Raw genomic sequence first — 27,093 nt, forward strand, 5'->3', positions numbered from 1 at the left:
CGTCAGTAGTGTACGCATTGCCAAGGAGCACAGAAAATATTTGGCGCTGGGCGGAGCCGAACCGGCGACCCTTTTAACAAATCCGTTCTCTTACCGCTTTTTTAAAATCTCATTTTATTCGTGATTGTTAGTTCTATTTGTTCGGGTTGGACGTCCCATGACGCTTGTTCAAGTTCATCGTCGTTCCATTAACTCAGTTTTTTTTTTTTATTACAGAGGGCAGCTAACCCTCTGACCGAACACGCTGAGCTACCGTGCCGGTATAGCTGAGCCAAACACCGCTACATAAACACATTGTCACAGGGACAATTGATAAGGTGCACATGGTGATAGATCCGTATCAAAATTCCTTTTATTTCTTAAACACTTGGCGACCTGAAGTTTCCACTTGGGGCCCTTTCACGCTTCACCACGCCCTACATGTACCGTGAATTTGGACGAATTCGGCGATGACGAGTAGGCGTCCTCTCCTTGTAAGATATTCGGGCAGCACCTCGGCTCACTCAGGTACCGATCTCATTATTAATTAGTATGTTATGTCCCTCACACCCAATAGACTAGCTAATAGTAAGGACACGATAAGGTGGACGCTGCCTCCAAATATCCACAGCTCAAAGTCGGTACCATTCGGAACCCTTTACGTCGGCTGTTCTCTCTTTGCTTGCTACCACCCTCAGTTATCCCTAAAGTTCTGAAACTGTAATTGCCTGAGGAAGTGTTGCTGAGTTGTCTGTGTGAGCGGGTAATTAACTGATTAATAAAAGTAATTATACTTTTAGTTGAATACACTATGCAATACGATAAACAGTCACAGATGTTCACTATTATAAATGTTTTGAATGCCATTTTTCTTCTGCTCATCGCGCTGTATTAATTTAATTTCACATTACTTGCTACAAATGTGAACCCTCTACCACGTCCCCTCTCCCTTCAACGATACATCAGTCTCCCCTCCACCCAGCTTCGCCCCTGAGGTGACCGGACAACTTTTTGCGCGTCTACCATAATTCCTCCAGTATATTTTTGATTCAGTGAAGGAGTCGGATATGGTTATCAGTGGCATATGGTTTTTACTCCTTGGCGGTCCTGAATATACCTTTGTTATCCATCTTCAGAAGCTATTAAACATTAACACCGGTTACAAATGGAAATATATATTCGAAACCGGTAGAGAATAAGTACTTATCATTCAAAAGTGTTGGTTATTCCTCTCTTCTTCGTCGAATAAAATTGTTGGGCAGTTGGTGATAGTGATCAGGCAAGTTTATGACATTAAAATCCTACAATAAGGAACACGAATTTTAAATTTCTGCACCATTTATCCCTGTCACCCTGAGTAAGCGGAAAATTTTAATTAGCTCACAGCCGAATTCACTAACGCCAAAATTAAGCACATCTTAAAATATTACTGTCTCTGTAAGTATTTTGATTACTGAGCATGGAAATTACACTCTTAACAATCTCACAACGTTAGCTGACGTTTTCGGATTCGGATGCATCTCTATAAATAAAAATCAACTGCCACATGTAAGAAACATCACTTGAGAACAACTCTACCGATTTGGCTGATTGTTTTGTTTTCCGAATAAGGTTTCTGCTAAAAAAAAAGTTTGGAAACTCCACATGAAAAGTGGAAACCTGGATGGTATTTTTGTACGAAACTCTCAATGAAAGGAATGTAATGTTCAGTTTTACAGTTCTGCTGTCACATGTTTTCTTTAAAAAATGTAGGTTTAATTTCAGTTCGTGGTAATCTGGTGTATTGCAAACATTCAAAAAAAAATGGCTCTGAGCACTATGGGACTTAACATCTATGGTCATCAGTCCCCTAGAACTTAGAACTACTTAAACCTAACTAACCTAAGGACAGCACACAACACCCAGTCATCATGAGGCAGAGAAAATCACTCACCCTGCCGGGAATCGAACCCGGGAACCCGGGCGTGGGAAGCGAGAACGCTACCGCACGACCACGAGCTGCGGACCTGCAAACATTCAGTTGATTTCAGTTTGTGCTTTATTTCTTTGGAAAAAATGCAGCCAATGAGGGGTCGAAATATCGGTTGGTGAACGCGCATTGCAGACCAACTGAATGATCGTTGAGCCAGTGATACAGACGAAGAGCGTACACAGCGTTTGGTGGGAAATTGAATAACAATATACAATCAACTCTTGCTGCTAAACCGGCTGTGAGAAAGAAGATGTTACTCTGCGTTATGAAAATGTGCTGTTTTGTTCCATAAAATTTCGGGCGTGCAGCCGCATAAATTCAGCTTCTTCTAATATTTCGGCTGAATACTGTCCAGATATCTTCAGACTGAACCGAGATGACTAACGCTCCGGCACTTGCTCCGTCCTTTTAAACCTGAGGACCGAACCACTGCGTATGCGGCCAAAGATACACAAGGCGCCAGAGACGTTGATAGGCGGCCAAGAGGTGTAACATATGCATGGCAATTAAATCTATCGCTGCGTAGTCGATCCACACGGTGATATCGATGTGTGACGGAGAGCTGCTCCATCGCGACGTCTTTGTGATTTAATTACAGAAATTGCCGGATTCCACGATTTGTCCAAGCTGAAGCCGCCTTAGCTGTTAGACGCCTCTTCCCTGCAGTCTGTGCCGTGTCGGACATCTCTCTGCGTTGCCGCTGGCCTTGGGTGTCCTGCGGTCCCTGGCATCGCCGCTCCTTCGAGGCCAAGGTCGGAATGAATAACCGACCGCCGCGATAGTTGGGAAGCCAAACACAGCCGCCTAGGGCCCGCCGCTCTGACATGCCTTTCCGGCACGAAAGCACAAGGAATACAGAGGCCACTACTGCGTGCTTCGGAAATTCTTCTTATGAATTGGCTCTCCCAGATTTTCGTCATACATGTAGCATTTGAAGGTCATTGCCCAGACACCAAATCCTAAAGCAGCACGGCGCAATTCTTACATTAAAAATGAAATAAAAAATTGTCGCCTTTGAAGATAAGAATATTTCCTAGCACTCTGAAGCAGCTGCGCAGATCTTCCGAACCCAGATCATGTTCCTCTCCCAACCACAAAACGCAATGCTGTGAACTAGATTTAAGGACAGACGGCACTCTACATGCTGACAAAAGAAAGAAAATGCAAGGAAGATTTTTCACTGTATAGCACTACACAGCATTACAACTTAACGAAAACAGAAGAAAAAAGGAAAAGTTCGCAATCTGAATCTAATGATTACAGAACAAAGCAGTGACTTAACTGAAAACGACTAGAAGAAACAGAAGCTAAACGAAAGTTGACTAGGAAAAGCTTCAGAAGCAAAGAAGGATTATTCATTTTCATTTTATATTTTGACAGTTTATCGGCAGTGGGTATCAATTCAAAGTTGATGACGGTTTACAGGCGCAAATCCCATAGAAAACACAAATAGTATTTTCACTCAATTTTCCATACTTAATATTAAACTGTGTTACAGTGTGCGCAATACTTCATAAACTGGCTTTGTTTATATACTGCAGCGATGTTTTGGGAATGTGATGTGTAATTTTAATTTTGTTAAATGAAGTTTAAATAAATGCGTAGCCTACAAGTCTAGCAATTACAAAGTCGCTTGTTTGACTCGTTACGAGCAACTATTTTATTTATTTTCCTTAAAATTTTATGTTTCTTATGAAATGGAAATGTTAATTCACAAATACTGAATCACGGTGTTCAATTAAAATAATATATTTTTATTTTTAATTATTGGTCATATGAAAATGTATTAAAATTTGATACTGCCATGAAAAATCTCTTGCCGTTAACTGAAAAAATAATGTACATCAATAATACTTTTAACGGTCCATAAATAAAAAAAACTCTTTCTTTTGTATTCTGTTTTGTATTTTTGTGCCTAATTTGAGTTCGTCGTTATTACCTTTTCCATGTGTTCAGTAATTAAAAATAAATATATATTATTTTTATTTGTGAAATATGGTTTAATACTGGCTATTAACATTTCTAATTGTTAATAAATATCGAATTTGAATCAAAATAAACAATTTGCTACTAGCGAGATTTGAACCAGTGCTGTTATGATTACATGACTGTTACACTACGCTCTCATCTACAGGCTGCTAAGTTAATTTGTTTTGTACTTAACACCACTCGGAAATATTCTTATGTTTAAATTTATGTCCGACGTTTGAACTTTAAATCCTATAAGGATGAAGAAACTTGAAGACGGCCAGTTTGTAGAGTCTCCTTGTTGACTAAAAATAAAAACAAGGTTTTGGGTGATAGCAATTAAAGGGGCCAGTGTTATGCGATATGTAAATTTTTAATCCACTGAGACATTTTGGAATGAAACTTCACACAAAAAGGATGGGAAATATCCTAAGGTTCAAAGGCAAAGCTCCCTACGTTTATGTACGAAAGCAAATCAAACTTGCAAAGCGCTGATTGTCTTCACATTCGTAAGTAATTGACTGCAATTGAACTGATGTGGGTGGAATTTCGACCAAATTTTGTTAAAAGACTGTAGCTTTCTGTACATGTGGTCATGACGACACGATCCTTGAGACGCTTGGTATATTTAACGGGGGTACATCTCCGAGAGTCTCTTATTTGAGTTGTTTTATTTGCTGACAATCGGAATGTAATGTAAGAATTAGGTAATCTCCAAGAAACACTAAAATCTCTTTAAAGGAAATCATACTACTGGGCAAAACTATTGCAGCACTCTAAATAAGTAATCAGGAAAGCATAAAACATTGTTCAATATTGACACAATTTAATGATAAAAGTTACGATCTAATACAACTAAGTCACCGACAAAAGACTAATATTCCAGTATTTTGTGAGGGCTAATCAACAAAGACTGAGACTGATTTTTTCTTGTAACTTCCGTGATAGTTTACTACGAATATTTGAAAAGAGCGGGTTTTCATGTATAATGTCTATAGGTGGTAGCACTCTCGTGTTGATAGGTTGATACCACTGATGTCTCTGGTTGGTAATGCTCAATTTTGTAGACGCTATTTTCCATTTCGCGTATCAAAAAATGGACTTGACGCGAGAGGAACAGTACTGTATGGCACAGTAAAATTCTGTGTTCATTCGAACCATACAGCCACTGAAAATTAAAAAAAGGTGCTGCAACCTTACGGTGAAGACGCACTACCTCGTGCAACAGTGTTTAGGTGGTTCAAGGACGTCAAAGAAAGCCAATTTGTATATGTTAAGCAAGATGAACCTGGTGTTTTGGCTTTCGCTGTGACTGAAGTCAACATCAAAACAGCTGGTGTGACGTCCGCGAGGATCGGCGTATAACATTGCGTAGCTTAAGCGAATATTTGAGAATTTCAGTGTCTTTACGATTACGCGTTATTATCTCCATATGATCCGTGTTTGTGCCCGCTGGGTGCCACTTCTGTTGGTTTCTGATCAAAAGGCTGCGCGAATGGAGACAAGCGTGAGGTTCTGGGTTTTTTAGTTGATGGAGGGGATGCTTTTCTGGAACCGATTATCATCGGTTGTGTGATATGTTTGCATTATTACGATCCTGAAGGAAAACGAGCCATTAAAGTGTGGAAATCGCCAGGATCTCCAACACCGAAAAAGGCGAAAGTTGTTCCATCTGCTTGCAGAGAGATGGTGATCACATTTTCTGACTGTCGCGGAATGATGTACCAGCATGCAGCTCCCCCTCACACTACTGTTGCAGCAGCACACTACACGTCAGTATTGCTAAACTGAGGAAGCACATTACCAGGAAGCGACCAGATCTGTCTCTAACCAGGTGGCGACTTCATCATGACAATATGCAGCCTCACGCCGCAAATCAATTCATGCAGTTTCTGGATCAGTTCACATTACCTGTGTGCCGAATTCGCGTTATACCCTCGATCTTGAACCCTGTGATTGCTTTTATTCCCATCACTAAAGGCAAAGATTCAGGGCAGTCCATTTGAGAACTCTGAAGAAGTGCTCAAGAAAAGTGAGGCGATTCTCAAGAACGTGACAAAGAATGTTCTGTACCATGTATTCGAGGACTGGCAGAGATGTTATAAAAAGTGCATTCAAGTGGGAGAGGAGCACTTTGAAAAAGATCAAGTGAACATTGAAATGGAGTAATAAACATTTGTGAAAAAATCAGTCTCAATTTTTGTCGATTAGCCCTTGTATTTAGAGCGACAATACAGCCTTATCGTCGACACAAATGAAGACGTTGAGTTTCTCTTGGCTTACCTACTGGTTGTCTTCGATTCTGATGTACGGCTCATTTTTGCTGTTATACTGGGGTATATTGTGGGATTCTTTATCAAGATAAATGCCTTTTATTCCGTAACATCTCAGGCAACAGGTGGACAGGGAAGAAGAAATGTGTGGTGCGTCCGGAGTAAGTCTCCCCCATCGCAAACGACACGTAACAAGGAGTCGTGAGGTTAGAATTCAGGCAGTGGAGAGTGCTGTCTGGTGGTAACGACTTCTAGTCAAACTTGCCAGGCGCTTTAGTTTCTGTTGGGAGTATTCACTGTTTGTAGTAGTCGTATTCGAGACACGTCATGCCTCCTATTGTTTCGGCAATTAACTTCACAACGGATAAAGAATCGTGGTGGTCTCAGACAGAGATGTTGCCAATTTATCGTTGGCCATTTTTTGATCATACCATCTTTTTGTTTCATGCGGCACATGCTTTACGGTTTTTGGGACTTAAAAAGTAACGGCGATTAGCGGACTTCCTGAGTCATCTGCCCAGGCATCTGTTCCACTGAACTGTTTGGCATTCTGCGAAGTCCAGTAGCGTCTGCTACGTGCTGACACGGAATGCGTCACGGGGTTCCGTGGCAGTGACTCAAAGAAGTCAGCGGCGCCACGGCCGCTGCATCAGCTTACTGAGCTAACCTTCTGCCAGTCACTGTCAGCAGAATGGGGCGGGGGAGGGGGGGGGGGGGCAGTGCGGTGAGTCTGGCCTCTACGTTGTCGTGTCCACGGCCCCTAGAGTGACTTACTTATTCATTACGGTCTTTACAGATTTCACCATTCCCATGCACGGTTTTTCTAAAATATGTGCCTTCATTACATTTATCTTAAGAACTGTCATCAAGTTCTTCGCGTTGAAGACGTTCAGGGAATCGAAAATTGTGAGATTCTGTTGTTACAGTAGAGATTCAAATGGCTCTAAGCACTAAGGGACTTAACATCTGAGGTCAACAGTCCCCTAGACTTAGAACTACTTAAACCTAACTAACCCACGGATATCACACACATCCATGCCCCAGGCAGGATTCGAACCTGCGAGCGTAGCAGCCGCATGGTTCCGGACTGAACTGACTAGAGCCGCTCGGCCACAGCAGCCGGCTGTTACAGTAGAGATATTCGTGTACTGATCATGGTGTCCGCCGTGAACATCGTAATGGATAATGAAGTTGATCTTCATGTAATAGGGGTAACACCTTCAGATTGAAACGTCCCCTTAGAAAAATTAGTGAATGCCTGTGCTGATAAACCTCTTACATTGTTTGATTTTCAAAGAGCTGAGCAAAACTGAACGTACTCAGACATTACTCTCTTTACTTATTCTGATCAACACTAAACTGACACAGAATATTTTTAGCGCAACGCAATCTGACTTTCAATAATCCCTACAACAGAATGGTCCTGACCAAATTAACCTATACGTTTCACAAATCACTTACCTCACAAAAATCTTCGTTACTCGAACTACTGCAATACAGCGAGCGCCACTACTGCCAGCTAAATACACTCCTGGAAATGGAAAAAAGAACACATTGACACCGGTGTGTCAGACCCACCATACTTGCTCCGGACACTGCGAGAGGGCTGTATAAGCAATGATCACACGCACGGCACAGCGGACACACCAGGAACCGCGGTGTTGGCCGTCGAATGGTGCTAGCTGCGCAGCATTTGTGCACCGCCGCCGTCAGTGTCAGCCAGTTTGCCGTGGCATACGGAGCTCCATCGCAGTCTTTAACACTCGTAGCATGCCGCGACAGCGTGGACGTGAACCGTATGTGCAGTTGACGGACTTTGAGCGAGGGCGTATAGTGGGCATGCGGCAGGGCGGGTGGACGTACCGCTGAATTGCTCAACACGTGGGGCGTGAGGTCTCCACAGTACATCGATGTTGTCGCCAGTGGTCGGCGGAAGGTGCACGTGCCCATCGACCTGGGACCGGACCGCAGCGACGCACGGATGCACGCCAAGACCGTAGGATCCTACGCAGTGCCGTAGGGGACCGCACCGCCACTTCCCAGCAAATTAGGGACACTGTTGCTCCTGGACCATTCGCAACCGTCTCCATGAAGCTGGGCTACGGTCCCGCACACCTTTAGGCCGTCTTCCGCTCACGCCCCAACATCGTGCAGCCCGCCTCCAGTGGTGTCGCGACAGACGTGAATGGAGGGACGAATGGAGACGTGTCGTCTTCAGCGATGAGAGTCGCTTCTGCCTTGGTGCCAATGATGGTCGTATGCGTGTTTGGCGCCGTGCAGGTGAGCGCCACAATCAGGACTGCATACGACCGAGGCACACAGGGCCAACACCCGGCATCATGGTGTGGGGAGCGATCTCCTACACTGGCCGTACACCACTGGTGATCGTCGAGGGGACACTGAATAGTGCACGGTACATCCAAACCGTCATCGAACCCATCGTTCTACCATTCCTAGACCGGCAAGGGAACTTGCTGTTCCAACAGGACAATGCACGTCCGCATGTATCCCGTGCCACCCAACGTGCTCTAGAAGGTGTAAGTCAACTACCCTGGCCAGCAAGATCTCCGGATCTGTCGCCCATTGAGCATGTTTGGGACTGGATGAAGCGTCGTCTCACGCGGTCTGCACGTCCAGCACGAACGCTGGTCCAACTGAGGTGCCAGTGGAAATGGCATGGCAAGCCGTTCCACAGGACTACATCCAGCATCTCTACGAACGTCTCCATGGGAGAATAGCAGTCTGCATTGCTGCGAAAGGTGGATATACACTGTACTAGTGCCCACATTGTGCATGCTCTGTTGCCTGTGTCTATGTGCCTGTGGTCCTGTCAGTGTGATCATGTGATGTATCTGACCCCAGGAATGTGTCAATAAAGTTTCCCCTTCCTGGGACAATGAATTCACGGTGTTCTTATTTCAATTTCCAGGAGTGTAAAAGATTCAAACTACTGAAGGCACTAATTACTGATAGGCATAGTTAGCAAATGAAAGATTTTGATAGAGAACAAACAATGTATTTACCTCAATAGTGTTCAAAAGTCATAATATATATATATATCAGTTCATGGCATCCAGTCTTACAAATTTACTGTCTCTGTCCAAAACTCCGCCATCTCACTCCCCACGTCCACCACTACTGGCGGCTCACCTCCAACTGCGCAACGCTACGCGCTGTTAACAGCCAACTGCCCAACACTACAATGGCAGACAACAATGCAAACTAGCCACAGACTGCACACAGCACAGCCAGTGATTTTCATACAGAGCGCTACGTGGCGTTACCAATAAGAAAACTTAAACAGCCTACTTACAAGATGAATTCATAGATTTTTATTGCCATCGATTTCGTTATTCCATTACACCACCTTCAATATACTCTGTGATACTATGGATACGAGTAATCATTATTACAGATCGCAGAGAGGGTATAAGAAGTCTATAACCGCTATGCTGAGCGTGCTTTCTGTTTAGGGTTTGATTGGCGGTAGCAAATCGGCTAGACAGGAAAGCAGGTTCATCATAGTGGACACGGAGTTCCTTTATGCTCTGTGAGGTGTATAATGATGATTACCCAGCATCCACATTATTTATTTATTTATATATTCGTGTAGAAAGTATTAAACTTCAGCATATAAGATAAGCACATATCCACATGTAACACCACTTATAAAGTAATTTCTAGTTTAAAATTTGAAGACAATGTTACGTCTTGCAGAACATCGTTTACACTGGTGTAGTTTGTTAAACTCCAGTCAAGGTCACCTGCAGAGTAATGCTAATTTGGAATTTGAAGAATATATTATAGCATTGTTAAAAGATATAAAGACAAAGATGATAAACTAAGCAACTTTAGCCCAGTATTTGGCAATCACGAGGGCCACACAACTTTGCGGACGTCAGTCCATCAATGATATATCTTGCTGAACATAGTCGGCATTGGCACAAGTGCTCTGTAGTTTGTTGCGCTTCACGGTCACAAAGGGCTGATGATGTCTTTTGAAATTGAAACCCGTGTTCTGGGCCTTTTGAAGAGTTTTCCGTCGGGCCATTTTTCAGTGAAACCAGCAGCTTGATATTCCGATGATGTCACCCAGTGGTGTTCAGATCTCATCTTCCAGGTAGGAAACCGGGAACACATCTGTTGACCAGTGTTACCTGTAGCTCTTATGAAACTTTTCCTGAACGTCACTCTTGAAGGAGGAGGATGGTGATGATGTAATCAGTGCAATATTTACTTGTCATAAGATGATCAAAACGAATTGAAAAATGATTTAGATAAGATATCTGTCTGATGAGAAAAGCAGCAATTGAACCTGAATAAAGAAAAGTGTGACATTTATCACATGAGTACTAAACGAAATCCGCTAAATTTCGATTACGAGATAAGTCACACAAATCTTAAGGCTGTAAATTCAACTAAATACTTAAGAATAACCTAAATTGAAACAGTCACATAGATAATGTTGTGGGTAGAGCAAACCAAATACTGCGATTCATTGGCAGAACACTTAAAAGGTGCAACTGGTCTACTAAAGAGACTGCTTACACCACGCTTGTCAGCTCTATTCTGGATTGTTGCTGTGCGGTGTGGGATCCGCACCAGGTGGGACTGATGGATGACATCGAAAACGTACAAAGAAGGGCGGCTCGTTTTGTATTATCGCGAAATAGGGGAGATAGTGCCACAGACATGATACGTGAATTGGAGTGGTAATCATTAAAACAAAGACGTTTTTCGTTGCGAAGGGATCTTCTCATGAAATTTCTGTTACCAGTTTTCTCCTCCGATTGCGAAAACATTCTGTTGGCACCCACATACACAGGGAGAAATGATCATCACGATAAAAGAAATCAGGGCTCGCATAGAAAAATTTAAGTGCTCATTTCTCCCGCGGGCCGTTTGAGAGTGGAACGGTAGAGAAACAGATTGAAGGTGGTTCACTGAACCCTCTGCCATGCACTTTATTGTGAATAGCAGAGTAATCACGTAGATGTGATGTTTGTCAACGGGCGTCCCCTGGGCAACGGCTGATCCATTCGATACGAAAGCATTCTTAGGAATCAAAGATAATCCACCTGATTACCTGATGTATTGAGGGGGCCAGAACATGGTGCATCGGAACACCGAAATCGATTGCAATAAGACCTATAAATACATCTGAAAGTGTCAGACCTACAGTATAAAGTCCCATGATCCGTCAAAAGATTGATGTACGGGGGATGAAGCTAATGTTATTATAAATTGGCTGGACGGCGATAGGGTGCTCTGTGACCAGCTCTGGGTAAATAAGCGAATGGAATGGGATCAGGAGGAGGAAAATGAAAGTACGAAATAAGTGGGCTCATGATATTGTGGGGCTCAGGTTGCAGAATGTTCTAGGTGTTACAGTCTGGAGCCGAGCGACCGCTCCGGTCGCAGGTTCGAATCCTGCCTCGGGCATGGATGTGTGTGATGTCCTTAGGTTAGTTAGGTTTAATTAGTTCTAAGTTATAGGCGACTGATGACCTCAGAAGTTAAGTCGCATAGTGCTCAGAGCCATTTGAACCATTTTGCAGAATGTTAGTCAATTAATAATTGCGAGGGATGGTGTAATTTAACAGAACATAATTAACTGTAGTGGAGATTGGGCAAATTAAGATTGGAAATGTCGCGCATGGTAGTGCGAGAGAGTGAAATTTATCTCATCTTTAGAACCAAATTGAATCGAATATACAGCGAGTATTATTTTTGAGTGACATTTCTTACAGTAGGATCATTATATTTTTTCACTGACCGTTGAGACACACTAAGTCATTTATAAGAAAATGTATTAAGTGATGAAGTACGAAATTCTGAAAGAAATCCCGTGGAATGTTGCAAACAAGCTTTGGAGGCACAAACAATAATTAAGTGTTCTGGATGCTGAAAAATTCGTGATAATCCTACTGAAATTACTGTAGCATTTCCAGATGAGATTTTTCTGTAAGTAGCCTATGTTTCTTTGCAAAACCTCAAAGACCGGAAACACCTATTAGAGACGCTATACACACGCAGAGCGCTCATCACGGCGCACAGCAGTCGTCATTTTTAAACTCTAGTCATTGACCGTTTAAGCAGCGCAATTTTATTTCCTTGGCGATGAGTGGTTGTATTGGATATTAGACTGTGAAGATGAGCCATCTATCTGAGACGCCCAACATTAGTTATTGTATACTGAGAACCGATGCCAAATACTACGTATTCTGAAACAGTGAACTTACCACGGGAAAATGCGTAATTTTTCCATGCCTGCTGTCCATATAGGTTTTAGTCGGTCAGTGATAATATTTGTTCATAACATTTCACATATAGTAAGCTTCCATGTCCTTTCCCTACAGTAAGTGATCCTGGGTCGTGTTTCCAGTCCAGATATATATACGATTTATAATGAGATACGGGGCTAATATAAACAATATACAGTAGCATTTCTATGTTGGTTATGTGACATCACGTTTGAATTATGCTCACACTCCCCCTTATCATGCCTTATGACACTAGCGGTTCACTCTCCGTTTATTTTTAATGAATTCCTCTTGAAAAACATTTAAAGAGAATTTTTGAAAATCTCACTCTAGAAATACATAGAATACTAAAGAAATTCAATATTTTCATAGAAAAGTTTATTCAAAATTACTGATTTTCTAGTGATTTTATAATCATTTTAACTGTTACTGGAACAATTCTCAGTTGTAGTCTATGGAGCTATGTTCACTCTGATGTTAAGTATGAACGATCCAGTTTTTTCAATATACCCTTCAATGTAACGTTCTATTAGATATTAAAAAAATGAAAGCCGTTGTTTAAGTCCCGAGTGAAAGCTCGGAAGAGAAAAGCGAAAGCAACTGCACGTAGGAAAACCGAGCTATTTTTAAGAGTACTGCCAACAACAATTCTCGGTTTTTTCTCAAGTACTATGAACACATGTGATACCTCAAAGTGGGACGGGAGACTTTGATCTTATTTGTGTATTTGAATACTTGACTCTCTACACTATGTCACCTATCCCTTCGATATCAGGGAAACTTAGGTGATTTACTCCGACGCTTGGAACTTCGGTAACTAGAGTGTATGTCCACTTTGGTCAACAACCCACGATCTGTTTCACTTGGAGACAGACTTCACGACCCTGTTCATAAATACTGCAAGTATCTTATCCGGTTCATTCCTCCAAGCGTTTTCTGGCTGCCTCTGCCAACGAGTATCTTTAGAGCTGGGTTTCCGAAACTTTTTCTGTGACGGAACTGCTTGAGAATTCTGGTACTTGGATGGAACACCTTCTTTACTTTGAATTTAAATAAAATTAATAAAATTTTAAAAAAGAGAATCATAACAAATAGCATAAAAATAATAATGAAATTTTTTTAAAAATCTGTAAAACTGGGATGTCAAACTCGGAGACTCTTTTCGCGTTATTCGAGAAGAGCGTGTGACGTACTGATGCTGTATTTTACCACATTCTGTTCTGAATTCCAAGAATTATTCGTAACAACACATACATGATACACAGATATTTATCACACTCATTCACTTGACACAGGCACACATTTGTCTAAGGAAATAAGAAAGAGCCTGCCTTGGTATTTAATTTTGTCTCAATGACAACCGTGAAAATGGGTCAGAAGGTTCGGATCGAGCTAATAATGAGTCAAACATCTATATTCTGCTTCATTGTCGAGGTCACTGTAAACCAGCAACTCCTCCAAATAGTGTGATCCGTTAGGCTCGCAGCCTTGATTGCCCACTAATTTCCTCGCAGTTGGCTTCTAACAGTACGTTTGGCGAACAGCTGCCAGACGTTCATAAGCTCCTTCAGTACACTACCACCACACATCGTACATTCGTTTATAGTTCGCTTTGCATAACCTTCAAATGCGCTTTGATTCTTACGCGCGCTTCCTGCGTTTCAAGTGCGTGTTTCTCCATACACTAAAGTCTTTTTGTTGGTTCAGTTATCTCGACTGACGTGACACAGTTTTTCCAGTGGCCTACAGAAAACCAGAGGGAATCTGTGCTTTACAAAACAGCGCACTACCTGTACTACGTTTGACTCTGTCGGTGTTGTGAGTACCTTTCGAAATAATCCGCTTATGCATTACTGTTCACGATCTGTTTGGAACGCGGGTAAAGACCTATATATGGAAGCACTTGCCAAGTTCCATTGCCCGCCATCGTACAGTCAAACAATAAACGAGATACAACAATCCAACACAAAGGTCAACATTTTTACATTGTGCAATCCCGCGTATTCTTTTTAGTTTAAACATAAATATACAAATCACGTCGTCGGTAAGATGATTCTTATAAACTCACTTCGGCTCTCTTTTCACAAAATTTTATCCTTTGTGGATTCTGTATTGTCTTCAATTTTAGCCTTGTTGAGTACTGCAGCGGAAACTGATGACGCGTTTATTCTTTGGAGCGTTTATGTTTTGATATTGCGAGAATCGGACATCGAGCAGAAACTACTTCCAAAACATTAACAATTGTTAACACATAAACACATATATCCTCATGTGATTTCAAGTTACATATAAACGAAAATACTTTTTGTTGCTGGATTAAGCTTTCCGTCGGTTCCTTCCCATGCTTTAAACGAGCATTCGGTATCAGGATTTTAGAGTGCTCTTAACTTCGCGACTGGCCTTCACCTTTCGCTGAACACGTTTGCCGTGTAGCCTCACGGCCGCACCGCTTCCCCTTCTGCTCCTCGCCTCGAACTGAGAACTACAAGTCGTACATGACATACAGACTATTACTAAGTTACGTATAGGCAATACTTCATTTCTTTCCTTTTCCTGTGAGATTAAAACTGAAACTGTGATTATGATAATAATAAGTCCCGTTTGCCTATCAAGAAATCTTTTGAGCAGGGGAAATGTAGATGCAAAGTAAAAGAAGGGAAAATGGATGTCATCCTCGAAGCATTAAAAGGCGAGCTGACTTCGGTAGTTCATCATAGTCGAGTCCCGATTCACGTTTTGATGGAATGTAAAAGAAGCTCCTGCTGCAGATGATTCCTTCAGTTTTTTGTAGCAATGTATATGAAACGCGAGGTCACTAGACACAAGAGCAGCTCAATGAGGCAAAAATGGTGCGGATGATGGCGGGAAGTCAAGCCTCGTGATTTAAATGAAACGATTCAGAATTTGCCTGGAGGGATGTAACTGAATCACAGGAAACCGCACCCGAAAGGGCTGACCAGGGCTTTGGTTCTGGGTCGAGATAGTCTGTTGTCTCATCTGCGCCGCTTTCTCCAAAATCACGTTATTATTCAATTTAACTCGGAGGGAAGTTCTATTTAAGCTTCTTTTCAGTCTGCTACGAGACCTTTTTACGGTAGTCTGCCTGTAACCTTGTGCTAATTGAATCAAATAAAGATACACTTCTCCCAGGTCTGCAAAACTGAGCGCCTGCGTTCTTGAGAATTCTTGTAGGAATCCACGTAGTCCTGCAAGAAACTTAACTTCTGCCATCAACATTATAAGTGGGTGTAGAGCTAAACCTACTACTGCTTGGAATGAGGATGGTTAAGGGGAAAAAGCCTCGCACATCAAGACTAGTCCATATAACCCCAAATTTTAACTCCTGAAACCAGTCAGAGCACATCGGAAGTCATGCACCAAGTCCATTCAGTTCTCGCTTTTGTCTTCGTTGCTGCCATAGTCAAAAGTCTACTTCCATTTTCATGTGGTGGTTTTCGAGTACTGTGTGTTAGAATGAATGATGAGGCAGTTCCAAGCACCTTATGACTACTAACTACAACGCCTCCCAGAAAGAGTCCTAACTATCCACAATATAGGTAGACACTTGTTACAAAACATGCTACCTCTGCACCACTCATCTCCGTAGCAACTGTTACTTCACCCGTACTTCGCATCCTCATTTAAAATCAAATAAGTTAAAATGCGTGCACTAGACTTGCTATTTGTAAGTCACTTGACTGCTGGACGCCTTACATCTGAATTGTCAGAAACTGAAAGACTTCATGCTGCTTATACTTCACTCCTTTCACTCACTTTCAGAACACTGAAAGACCTCAGTCAAAACAAGGCCCCGGGAGTAGACAACATTCCATTAGAACTACTGACGGCCTTAGGAGAGCCAGTCCTGACAAAACTCTACCATCTGGTGAGCAAGATGTATGAGACAGGCGAAATACCCACAGACTTCAAGAAGAATATAATAATTCCAATACCAAAGAAAGCAGGTGTTGACAGATGTGAAAATTACCGAACTATCAGTTTAATAAGTCACAGCTGCAAAATACTAACGCGAATTCTTTATAGACGAATGGAAAAACTGGTAGAAGCGGACCTTGGGGAAGATCAGTTTGGATTCCGTAGAAATGTTGGAACACGTGAGGCAATACTAACCTTACGACTTATCTTAGAAGAAAGATTAAGAAAAGGCAAACCTACGTTTCTAGCATTTGTAGACTTAGAGAAAGCTTTTGACAACGTTAACTGGAATACTCTCTTTCAAATTCTGAAGGTGGCAGGGGTAAAATACAGGGAGCGAAAGGCTATTTACAATTTGTACAGAAACCAGATGGCAGTTATAAGAGTCGAGGGACATGAAAGGGAAGCAGTGGTTGGGAAAGGAGTGAGACAGGGTTGTAGCCTCTCCCCGATGTTATTCAATCTGTATATTGAGCAAGCAGTAAAGGAAACAAAAGAAAAATTCGGAGTAGGTATTAAAATTCATGGAGAAGAAGTAAAAACTTTGAGGTTCGCCGATGACATTGTAATTCTGTCAGAGACAGCAAAGGACTTGGAAGAGCAGTTGAACGGAATGGACAGTGTCTTGAAAGGAGGATATAAGATGAACATCAACAAAAGCAAAACGAGGATAATGGAATGTAGTCAAATTAAATCGGGTGATGCTGAGGGGATTAGATTAGGAAATGAGACACTTAAAGTAGTAAAGGAGTTTTGCTATTTAGGGAGTAAAATAACTGATGATGGTCGAAGCAGAGAGGATATAAAATGTAGACTGGCAATGGCAAGGAAATCGTTTCTGAAGAAGAGAAATTTGTTAACATCGAGTATAGATTTAAGTGTCAGGAAGTCGTTTCTGAAAGTATTTGTATGGAGTGTAGCCATGTATGGAAGTGAAACATGGACGATAACCAGTTTGGACAAGAAGAGAATAGAAGCTTTCGAAATGTGGTGCTACAGAAGAATGCTGAAGATAAGGTGGGTAGATCACGTAACTAATGAGGAAGTATTGAATAGGATTGGGGAGAAGAGAAGTTTGTGGCACAACTTGACTAGAAGAAGGGATCGGTTGGTAGGACATGTTTTGAGGCATCAAGGGATCACAGATTTAGTATTGGAGGGCAGCGTGGAGGGTAAAAATCGTAGAGGGAGACCAAGAGATGAATACACTAAGCAGATTCAGAAGGATGTAGGTTGCAGTAGGTACTGGGAGATGAAGAAGCTTGCACAGGATAGAGTAGCATGGAGAGCTGCATCAAGCCAGTCTCAGGACTGAAGACCACAACAACAACATACTTTTTTCTGCCCACTGCCACTAATAATAATAGCAACAATTCATAATAATGTATAAAGCAGTATGGTAGGCATTATGTAGTTCTGGTTGTTTGGCGCTGACAGTTAGTTCGTTTATCTATTTCAACGTGCGATTTATGGGCTACTGCTGTCTCACTTTTATTGTCACAGCCGCACAGTGCAAAGCACAAAGTATGTGGATAGGGAGTGGATATGGGAATATGTTGTTCATACATTCGATCCACTAGCTGTAATCTCAACCGAATCGTGTCATGCATTAACGATAAAATTTGAAAGAAAAGTAATTGTTGATATTATGTAATCGATATTAAAATATTACAATATTTATATTAATGATAATGATCTTTTAAAAATAGTTTCGTGACTGAGACACAATCCAACACTTTTGGTTTTATCCCTCGAAAAAATTCATTTTATCCTCCCAGGGGATAATTTCTCCCAGGTTGGGAACCACTGTGTCTGTCGATAGCAGGACGAGGGTTACAATTTATATACTTTCGGTCAGCTTCTTACATACCAGCAATGATCTTTCCTTCACGCCCACTAGCCTTGTTGTCCTTCCTTTTTTCCCTTCAAGTCTACCTTGTTTACCAGCAACGAAATAAGCGATCGTTGTGGAGCAGAGCCACGTTTCGGAACAGCCCACGAAGCACGTAAGTATTCAGTTTCTTCACACTACAGCTGCCTTATTCTCATAGACTTTAAAAAGTGTCTTCACATGATAGACGAAATAAACAAAAAAAAGTAACCAGCCCACCACACCAAAAATGTTCTCGGAAAGGTGACTTAGCTTCTCAATTGAGTTCTCAGTATTACTTCAAACCTACACGGGTATGATTCTACATCTACATCTACTTGATTACTCTGTTGTTCACAATAAAGTGCCTGGCAGAGGGTTCAAAGAACCACCTTCAAGCTGTCTCTCTACCGTTCCACTTTCGAACGGCACGCGGTGGAAACGAGCACTTAAATTTTTCTGTGCGAGACCTGATTTCTCCTATTTTATCGTGATGATCATTTCTCCCTACGTAGGTGGGTGCCAACAGAATATTTTCGCAATCGGAGGAGAAATCTGGTGATTGAAATTTCATGAGAAGATCCCGTCGCAACGAAAAAAGCCTTTGTTTTAATGATTGCCACTCCAATTCACGTATCATATCTGTGACACTATCTCCCCTATTTCGCGATAGTACAAAACGAGCTGTCCTTCTTCGTACTTTTTCGATGTCATCCGTCAGTCCAAACTGATGCGGATCCCACGCCACACAGCAATACTCCAGAATAGAGCGGACAATCGTGGTGTGAGCAGTCTCTTCAGTAGACCTGTTGCACCTTCTAAGTGTTCTGCCAATAAATCGCAGTCTTTGGTTTGCTCTACCCACAATATTATCTATGTGATCGTTCCAATTCAGGTTATTTGTAATTGTAATTCCTAAGTATTTAGTTGAAATTACAGGCTTAAGATTTGTGGACTTATCTCGTAATCGAAATTTAGCGGATTTCGTTTAGTACTCATGTGAAAAACTTCACACTTTTCTTTGTTCAGAGTCAATTGCCACTTTTCGCACCATACAGATATCTTATCTAAATCATTTTGCAAGTAGTTTTGATTACAAGACGGTAAATGACCGCATCATCTGCAAACAAACGAAGACGGCTACTCAGATTGTCTCCTATGTCGTTAATATAGATCAGGAACAATAGAGGGCCTGTAACACTTCCTTGGGGAACGCCGGATATTACTTCTGTTTTACTCGATGACTTTCCGTCTGTTACTACAAACTGTGACCTTTCTGACATTTCATCAAATGGAATAAAATGATCTGTAAAGCTGCGTTGTCAGATTTCTGACAACTGACTGCGTTTATTAACTGACGCCACGAATAGCCGCAATATCTGCAAATATGGTACACGTGAATCATTGTTGGTTTATTGCATTGCCTACAGTCAAGTCGAACATCACGGTAGTGCCATCTTCAATTACAGCTGAGGAGATTGTGTGAAATCTCATGGGACTTAACTGCTAACGTCATCAGTCCCTAAGCTTACACACTACTTAACTAAATTATCCTAAGGACAAACACACACACCCATGCGCGAAGGAGGACTCGAACCTCCGCCGGGACCAGCCACACAGTCCATGACTGCAGCGCCTGAGACCGCTCGGCTAATCCCGCGCGGCAGTTGAAGAGATACTGCTCACAGAAACAGATCGTTCTAGATGGTGTAGTGATTAAGACTCTAAACACGCATTTTAAGGACGGTGGTTCAAATCCACAACAGGCCATCCAGATGTGTATACTCTATGGTTTCCCTAAATCGCTTCAGGCAAATCCCTTTGTGGTTCATGTGAAAAGGCCACAGCAGAATTCATTTCACTATCCGAGCTTGTTCAAAATGGTTCAAATGGCTCTGAGCACTATGGGACTTAACATCTTAGGTCATCAGTCCCCTAGAACTTAGAGCTACTTAAACCTAACTAACCTAAGGACATCACACACATCCATGCCCGAGGCAGGATTCGAACCTGCGACCGTAGCAGTCCCGCGGTTCCGGACTGCAGCGCCAGAACCGCACGGCCACCGCGGCCGGCCTCCGAGCTTATGCTCCAAGAGTTGTCCTCGTTTTCTTCGGGATTTTAAACCATAATAATACCTTGTTTCTTTCAGAATAATGATACAGCAGTAGATCACTGCCTTTGTATCTGTGACGTTCGTTGCATCAGTAAGGAGTGCTACGGATAAATTATAGACGGTGCCAAACAGTCAACGACAGTGTTCTAGAATCTATAGGAAGGTGACGGATGGTTCTTATGCGACGTGATGAAACTGTGACTTCTCCAGCTACAGTCCAATCTCTGCTTCGTAGGCCAGTTAAAATTTTCCCCGTAAATATAGTGTATGAACGTTAGCAGTCATAGAGTCACGTCAACTTTGGTCATCATGCGACATGCAGGGGGGTAGTTCCATGCATCTTGGCGCTAACATCACGTTCATTAAGTGTAAATGAAAACTTGTTCTTGCACTATAGCATGGTGTGCCAACCTTCCTTCCGGGTGTTCAGTTCTGATACAAATTTTCTTTGTCAGTGATTATTGATGGTGTGACGACAATATAAATCAAGTTTTACAGAAAGTTGATGTGATGTCATATTAATAATGTACGGTTCCCCATTGTTTCTTCATCTGCCCTTCGTTAGAATGGATATGCAGGCAGAAAGAGAGCATTAACCAAGTTGAAACGTATATATGTAACACCAGTAAAACTAAACTAATAATTAGAATAAGATAAATACTACAATATTTGTTTATTTTTATTTTATTTTATTTTTGGGGCGCTCAACTGCGCAGTTATCAGCGCCCGTTCAAAGTCCCAATTTTTACGCAGTCCAATTTTTTCGCAATCCAATGTAGCCACTGTCACGAATCATGATGATGATGAAATGACGAGGACAGCACAAACACCCAGTCCCCAGGCAGAGAAAATCCCGAACCCGGCCGAGAATCGAACCCGGGACCCCGTATCCCGAGGCAAATATTTGTTGTTGAAAGACTATTTGTCTCTTCAAAACATTTATCACCGGTTACTCTATTACCCCGGCATGAATTGGAAAAAAATCTCAATATTTGGTTTTACGCACGCTGTAAAACAGTTTCGCTGCCTGTTCCTGCTTGTATTATGTGGAAGAGCGATGTGAATTCTGTAACGAACATGCTAATAAGTGGTTCTTGCATAGCAGTTCTCCTTTTACAAGAAACCGTTTTATGTTAGGATATGCCAATGGCAAGAAAGGAAGATCTGTGTTTAATATCCCACCGTCATTGAGATCTTTAGTGATGAAACATCTGCTCGTATACGACAAGGAAGAGGAATGAAATTAGCCTTGTTCTATTCAAAGGAAGTACCCCGTGATTCAGGTTAAACGATTCTGGGAAGCCGTGGGGAACCTAATGTCGGATGACTGGAAGGAAATTTAAACATCAGTTCTCCTGAAAGCGAGTGTACTATGGTGACTGGAGAGCCACATCGCGTGGTTCATACCAGAAGCGTGTTTCGTTGCCTCCAATCACTTCCCGGCGAGGTCGATACAGACTCGGAATGTGACCTCGGAACGGAAAACGAAAGACGAACAGCGGTGAGTGCCTCTTCCTGTAGATCGGAAGGAAGTTTCCCGTCTTAATAGTTGATTCACAACATCGGTTTGTTTCCTAGGAAGAAGTGACAACATAGTTTCCCGCTCGAGATCCCATGGTGGCAATATTTTCGTTATTTTTCGGGATGCGGCTTGATGGCAGAATTACGTTCACGGAGATATACTGTTTCTGGAGTCAGACTTGGGCGTACGTAAAATATTATTAGTTAAGAGATGGTATGTACTATGACCAACATTGTGAACCTAACAAGGGGACCATCAGACCTGTTAATCAAGTGTTTTGATGAGTCTTCGGTGTGTCTTCGGTACGTAAGTCTGTAGTAGTGGACACCGGAAGATCCTGAGGAACATCCCAGCAGAGGGGTCGAAACGTCGACTATTTTAGAGGAAATATGACGCGGTCTAATAATCCAGAAGATTTTAACTTCAGACTTCGGTACGTTCTAGAAGGACTAGTGCTGAGAACCTGGATAGTAGCTTTTTATATGACAAAATCGATCATGAAGTTTCATACGTACCTACTACACTCGCAATGTTTATTGTGTCCCGAGCAAGCTAGAGTAGCGCAATGGTTAAAGTTCATGGCTATGACGCCGGCACAAGTTCAAGTTTTGCCCGTGTACTTTTTTTTCAGTTTCATAATGCAGAATGTCATTAAATAGTATACGTCATGTAAAATTATTCAAAAGCAGTCGCTTTAGCCGTTGTAATTTCATTAATAAATCAATCACTACAGTGAACTTTCCTCAAATGTTTGTTTCGTTCGTTACAGAATAGATTACGGAAATGTCTTACTCGCCCGCTTTCATCGGTTGCTGTGCTAGAGCAGAATTACGGATTGTATTTGTTGCAGACGCAATCGAAATATAAATTCGCAGAGCACCACGTACATTTAACATTGTTTCTTTTTCGATCAAATTCGATACTTGATCATTCCTGTGGAAGCATGTACACCAAACTGATGCGCAGACATGTCAGAGAACAGCGGCTCTTGCCGGATGAGCATTTCCGTTTTCGGAGGGGGCTCCCCACGAAGCAACAACTTCTTAGACTAGATGAGCAGGCAGTAGAAGCGCGGGACCGTTGAGAATATCTTGGGGCAGTTCCATGAAACGTGTCAAGGCTTTTGACAGCGTGTGGCATGACTGTCTCCTATTCAAGCTTCCTGATTTGAGAGTACCGGTGTCACACGTGCCCTTTGCTCAAGTCGTACCTCAGAACATTTCATCCCAGAGCCAACGAAGGCATCTCGGCTGCTCGACAAATCAAGGTTTTGTGCCGCAGAGGGTTCGTACTCGGCCCCTGCTACGTGCTCTATTCACCTCTGTTACCCCAAGAACACCGAGGGTCGAACTGGCGTTATGCGCCGACGACATTGCACTATTCAGGCGCAGTATAAAGGCACACATCGTGCGACGTCTTCTGCAACAGGACTCCGAGTGGAGGCTCAAGATGAACGCGGTGAAGAGCCAGGCTCTGATTATCACTCCGAAAAACTTATTATGAACTTAATTCCGTTCCGCATTGTGGGAGGCTCCATCCCATGGTCTCGAACAGGAAAATACCTAGGCGTGACCCTTGACAGGTACCTGACGTAAGCACCACAAGGCCACGAAGTCTGGGGTAAAGCGTTGAGACGAATGGAGACGCTTTACTCCTTCCTAAACTCAGCCCAACGTTATCCGAAAATTGTGGAGTTACACATTAACTCACTACGGAAGGTACTAAACAGAGCGTTACGCTCTCTCTTTATCTACCAAGGCGTTAGCTGAGCAATAGAGAGGTTCACGACCAAGCAGGGGTCCAGTTATTAGGAGACAAATTCCCACATACCGCTCGTCAGTTTTACACACTGGCACAGCAGTCTGAGATCAGGCTTATCGCCAAACTGAGAACCAGATGTGATGGCGACCGTCCACAAGCTGGCTGCAACTGCTGCGTGTGCGGTAAGCAACACGTAGCAAAAAATGGTTCAAATGGCTCTGAGCACTATGGGACTCAATTTCTGGGGTCATTAGTCCCCTAGAACTTAGAACTAGTTAAACCTAACTAACCTAAGGACATCACACACATCCATGCCCGAGGCAGGATTCGAATCTGCGACCGTAGCAGTCTCGCGGTTCCAGACTGCAGCGCCTAGAACCGCAAGGCCACTTCGGCCGGCAACACGTAGCAAGAGACTTTTGCGTTAAAACTGGATCATAATATGAGCAGAGATACCAAAAAGAAAGGATAAAATATTGCCGAACTAGCGAATTAAGTAGGCAAGGCATCAAGAATGCTAGGGCTACGAAAAAACAAGAACCAATAATCCTCTGATGTCAGTGTCGTGTCGTGGTCCTTGGTGCGACTCGACAGGTAGCCCCTCGTAAACATAACGTTATGTCAAAGGAAATTTCCAGCCCTGAGACGACACAAAAGCAAACACGATGTTCAGTAAAGATACAGCACACACCGCAATACACATCCAGCAATATTCTGCACCCTATGTGTAGAATGAAGAAGCTCGGCGGCCGATGACGAGTCAGATGCGAAGAAAACCCCACAGCTCCGATAAACAATGAAGGGGGTCACTATAGATCTGGTTACTGCCATAAGAGATGTTACGACAACTACACTAGGTGCAGAAAGCGCCAAGATGACATCCGCGGGGCAAAATAAGGTGGCAACGGCAGGAAATCCGGTCAGAGCTTTCGGAGGTCCTTCCCTAGATTATCCAACAAAGAACCCCGTCCTCCATAAACAAAGTAAAGAGTGCCAATGCAATGCCAGAAAAGAACTGACCGCCATCTTCTTCAAAGATGGAGCGAGAGTTTAAAAAAAAAAAAGAAAAAAACTGACGCGCCCGTACCATGGGCTCCGACGGCAAAATGCCTGGGCATTGATCGGCAGCTGACATGGAAACATGGCGTCTGGAAGAATAAAACTGCCATCCTAGGTGCCCTGTACCCAATGATTAACGAACGATCTGCACTCTCCGAAGAATGCGAACAACTGCTCTTTAGAATATCAGTCCGATCTGTCATGAACTACGCTTGCCTGCATGGAAAACCGCAGCCAAGACGCGTATAGAAAAAGTTCAACGGATCCAGAATAAAGCGCTACGGCGCATCTATCACCTTTCCAAAAATTTTCCAGCCCGCTTACCTCCATGAACTGCAGGGGAAAGACAAGTGCTTCCAACGATTCTTCATTCGCCAAATTCTCTCCTGCGATGTCGAGGTCAGCACCATTAAGAGACAGACCACTTTGAGCGGCCGGTGGCCCTGCTGGACATTCAATTGGCCCACAATAGACTAGCTAGTAGCAAATAAAAATTGGTGTCCGGGAAAACAACAGTAGTTCAGAGAATGCAACAATCATCCTATTTAGCAGGCAATAAGTACGCGTAAAATACTGCACCCTATGGGCAAATAGGTTGAACGAATTCAGAAGAGGTCTACAGTTTCAGGTAGCACCTGATCAAGCCGACGAGTCACGCCACCGATGTAAGAAGACGACAGTGTCTGGCAGTACACCCGTCAACTTAAGAATGTCACACTAACAAACTGAATACTCAGTACTGTGTACGACAGCGCCACATTGGGAGTCGTACATCTTCAGAAGCGGCACAGGTGTTGGCGGCACTCACCAAGGCCCCCTGTCGTCCCTCCGCAGCGCCACACTGTATCCAAAGTAGCTGCCGTCCTGGTCCTGGGGGTCTTGCAGCACCGTGGCAGCGTCGGGGCTGTCCGCCAAGTTGAAGGCGCCGGCAGCTGAGACCGCCGCCAGCAGCAGCAGCGTCCGCGCCGCCATCCAAGTCCGTAGAGCGCGCGTGGCCATCGCCGACTGACTGACGAGCGACCGCTGGCGTCCAGAGGCGCTGGTGGGGGCGGCGGCGGTGGTGGCTGCCAAAGAACCGGCGCCGGGTTCCTCGCAGCTGCTTGAGTCACGCAGCCGGCAGGCAATCCCTGCGAACGTGACACGCCCAGGCGTGTGACGTTTCACTTGTGGCGTCCGCGGAAACGATCGACTCGGCGAACAGCGGAAGTCACGTTGCCGTTGCACCACGGTGACTCACCTAGCGGACCTTTTGATGTTCTTTTTTTTTTAAATTCCTTTATTCAGTCTTTATTACACTACTCGCCATTAAAATTGCTACACCACGAAGATGACGTGCTACAGACGCGAAATCGACAGGAAGAAGATGCTGTGATATGCAAATGATTAGCTTTTCAGATCATTCACACAAGGTAGGCGCCGGTGGCGACACTTATAACGTGCTGATATGAGGAAAGTTTCCAACCGATTTCTCATACACAAACAGCAGTTGACCGGCGATGCCTGGTGAAATGTTGTTGTGATGGCTCGTGTAAGGAGGAGATATGCGTACCATCACGTTTCCGAGTTTGATAAAGGTCGGATTGTAGCCTATCATGATTGCGGTTTATCGTATCGCGACATTGCTGCAATGACTGTTGGCAGAATATGCAATCGGTGGGTTCAGAAGGGTAATACGGAACGCCTTGCTGGATCCCAATGGCCTCGTATCACTAGCAGTCGAGATGACAGACATCTTTTCGGCATGGCTGTAACGGATCGTGCAGCCACGTCTCGATCCTTGAGTCAACAGATGGGGACGTTTGCAAGACAACAACCATCTGCACGAACAGTTCGACGACCTTTCCAGCAGCATGGACTATCAGCTCGGAAACCATGGCTGCGGTTACCCTTAACGCTGCATCACAGACAGGAGCGCCTGCGATGGTGTGCTCAACGACGAACCTGGGTGCACGAATCGCAAAACGTCATTTTTTTCTGTTTACAGCATCATGATGGTCTCATCCGTGTTTGGCGACATCGCGGTGAACGCACATTGGAAGCGTGTATTCGACATCGCCATACTGGCGTATCACCCGGCGTGATGGTATGGGGTGCCATTGGTTACACGTCTAGGTCACCTCTTGTTCGTACTGGCGGCACTTTGAACAGTGGACGTTACATTTCAGATGTGTTACGACCCGTGGCTCTACCCTTCATTCGATCCCTGCGAAACCCTATATTTCAACAAGGTAATGCACGATCGCATGTTGCAGGACCTGTACGGGCCTTTCTGCATACAGAAAATGTTCGACTGCTACCCTGGCCAGCACATTCTCCAGATCTCTCACCAATTGAAAACGTCTGGTCAATGGTGGCCGAGCAACTGGCTCGTCAC

At 43.3% G+C, this 27,093-nt stretch overlaps 1 protein-coding gene across 1 annotated transcript in view; it reads right to left on the reverse strand.

Annotated features, from left to right (window-relative positions):
• The window catches only part of LOC124798036 (integrin alpha-PS4-like), a 179,330-nt gene extending 153,620 nt beyond the window's left edge, over positions 1-25,710 (reverse strand). The window contains exon 1 of the mRNA XM_047261256.1: positions 25,528-25,710. Within this exon, the coding sequence (XP_047117212.1) occupies positions 25,528-25,691 (164 nt within the window). The 5' untranslated portion in view covers positions 25,692-25,710. The remainder of the gene's footprint in view (positions 1-25,527) is intronic.
• Positions 25,711-27,093: the final 1,383 nt, after the last annotated feature.

Source organism: Schistocerca piceifrons, chromosome 5, assembly GCF_021461385.2.
Source record: "Schistocerca piceifrons isolate TAMUIC-IGC-003096 chromosome 5, iqSchPice1.1, whole genome shotgun sequence".
NCBI lineage: Eukaryota > Metazoa > Arthropoda > Insecta > Orthoptera > Acrididae > Schistocerca > Schistocerca piceifrons.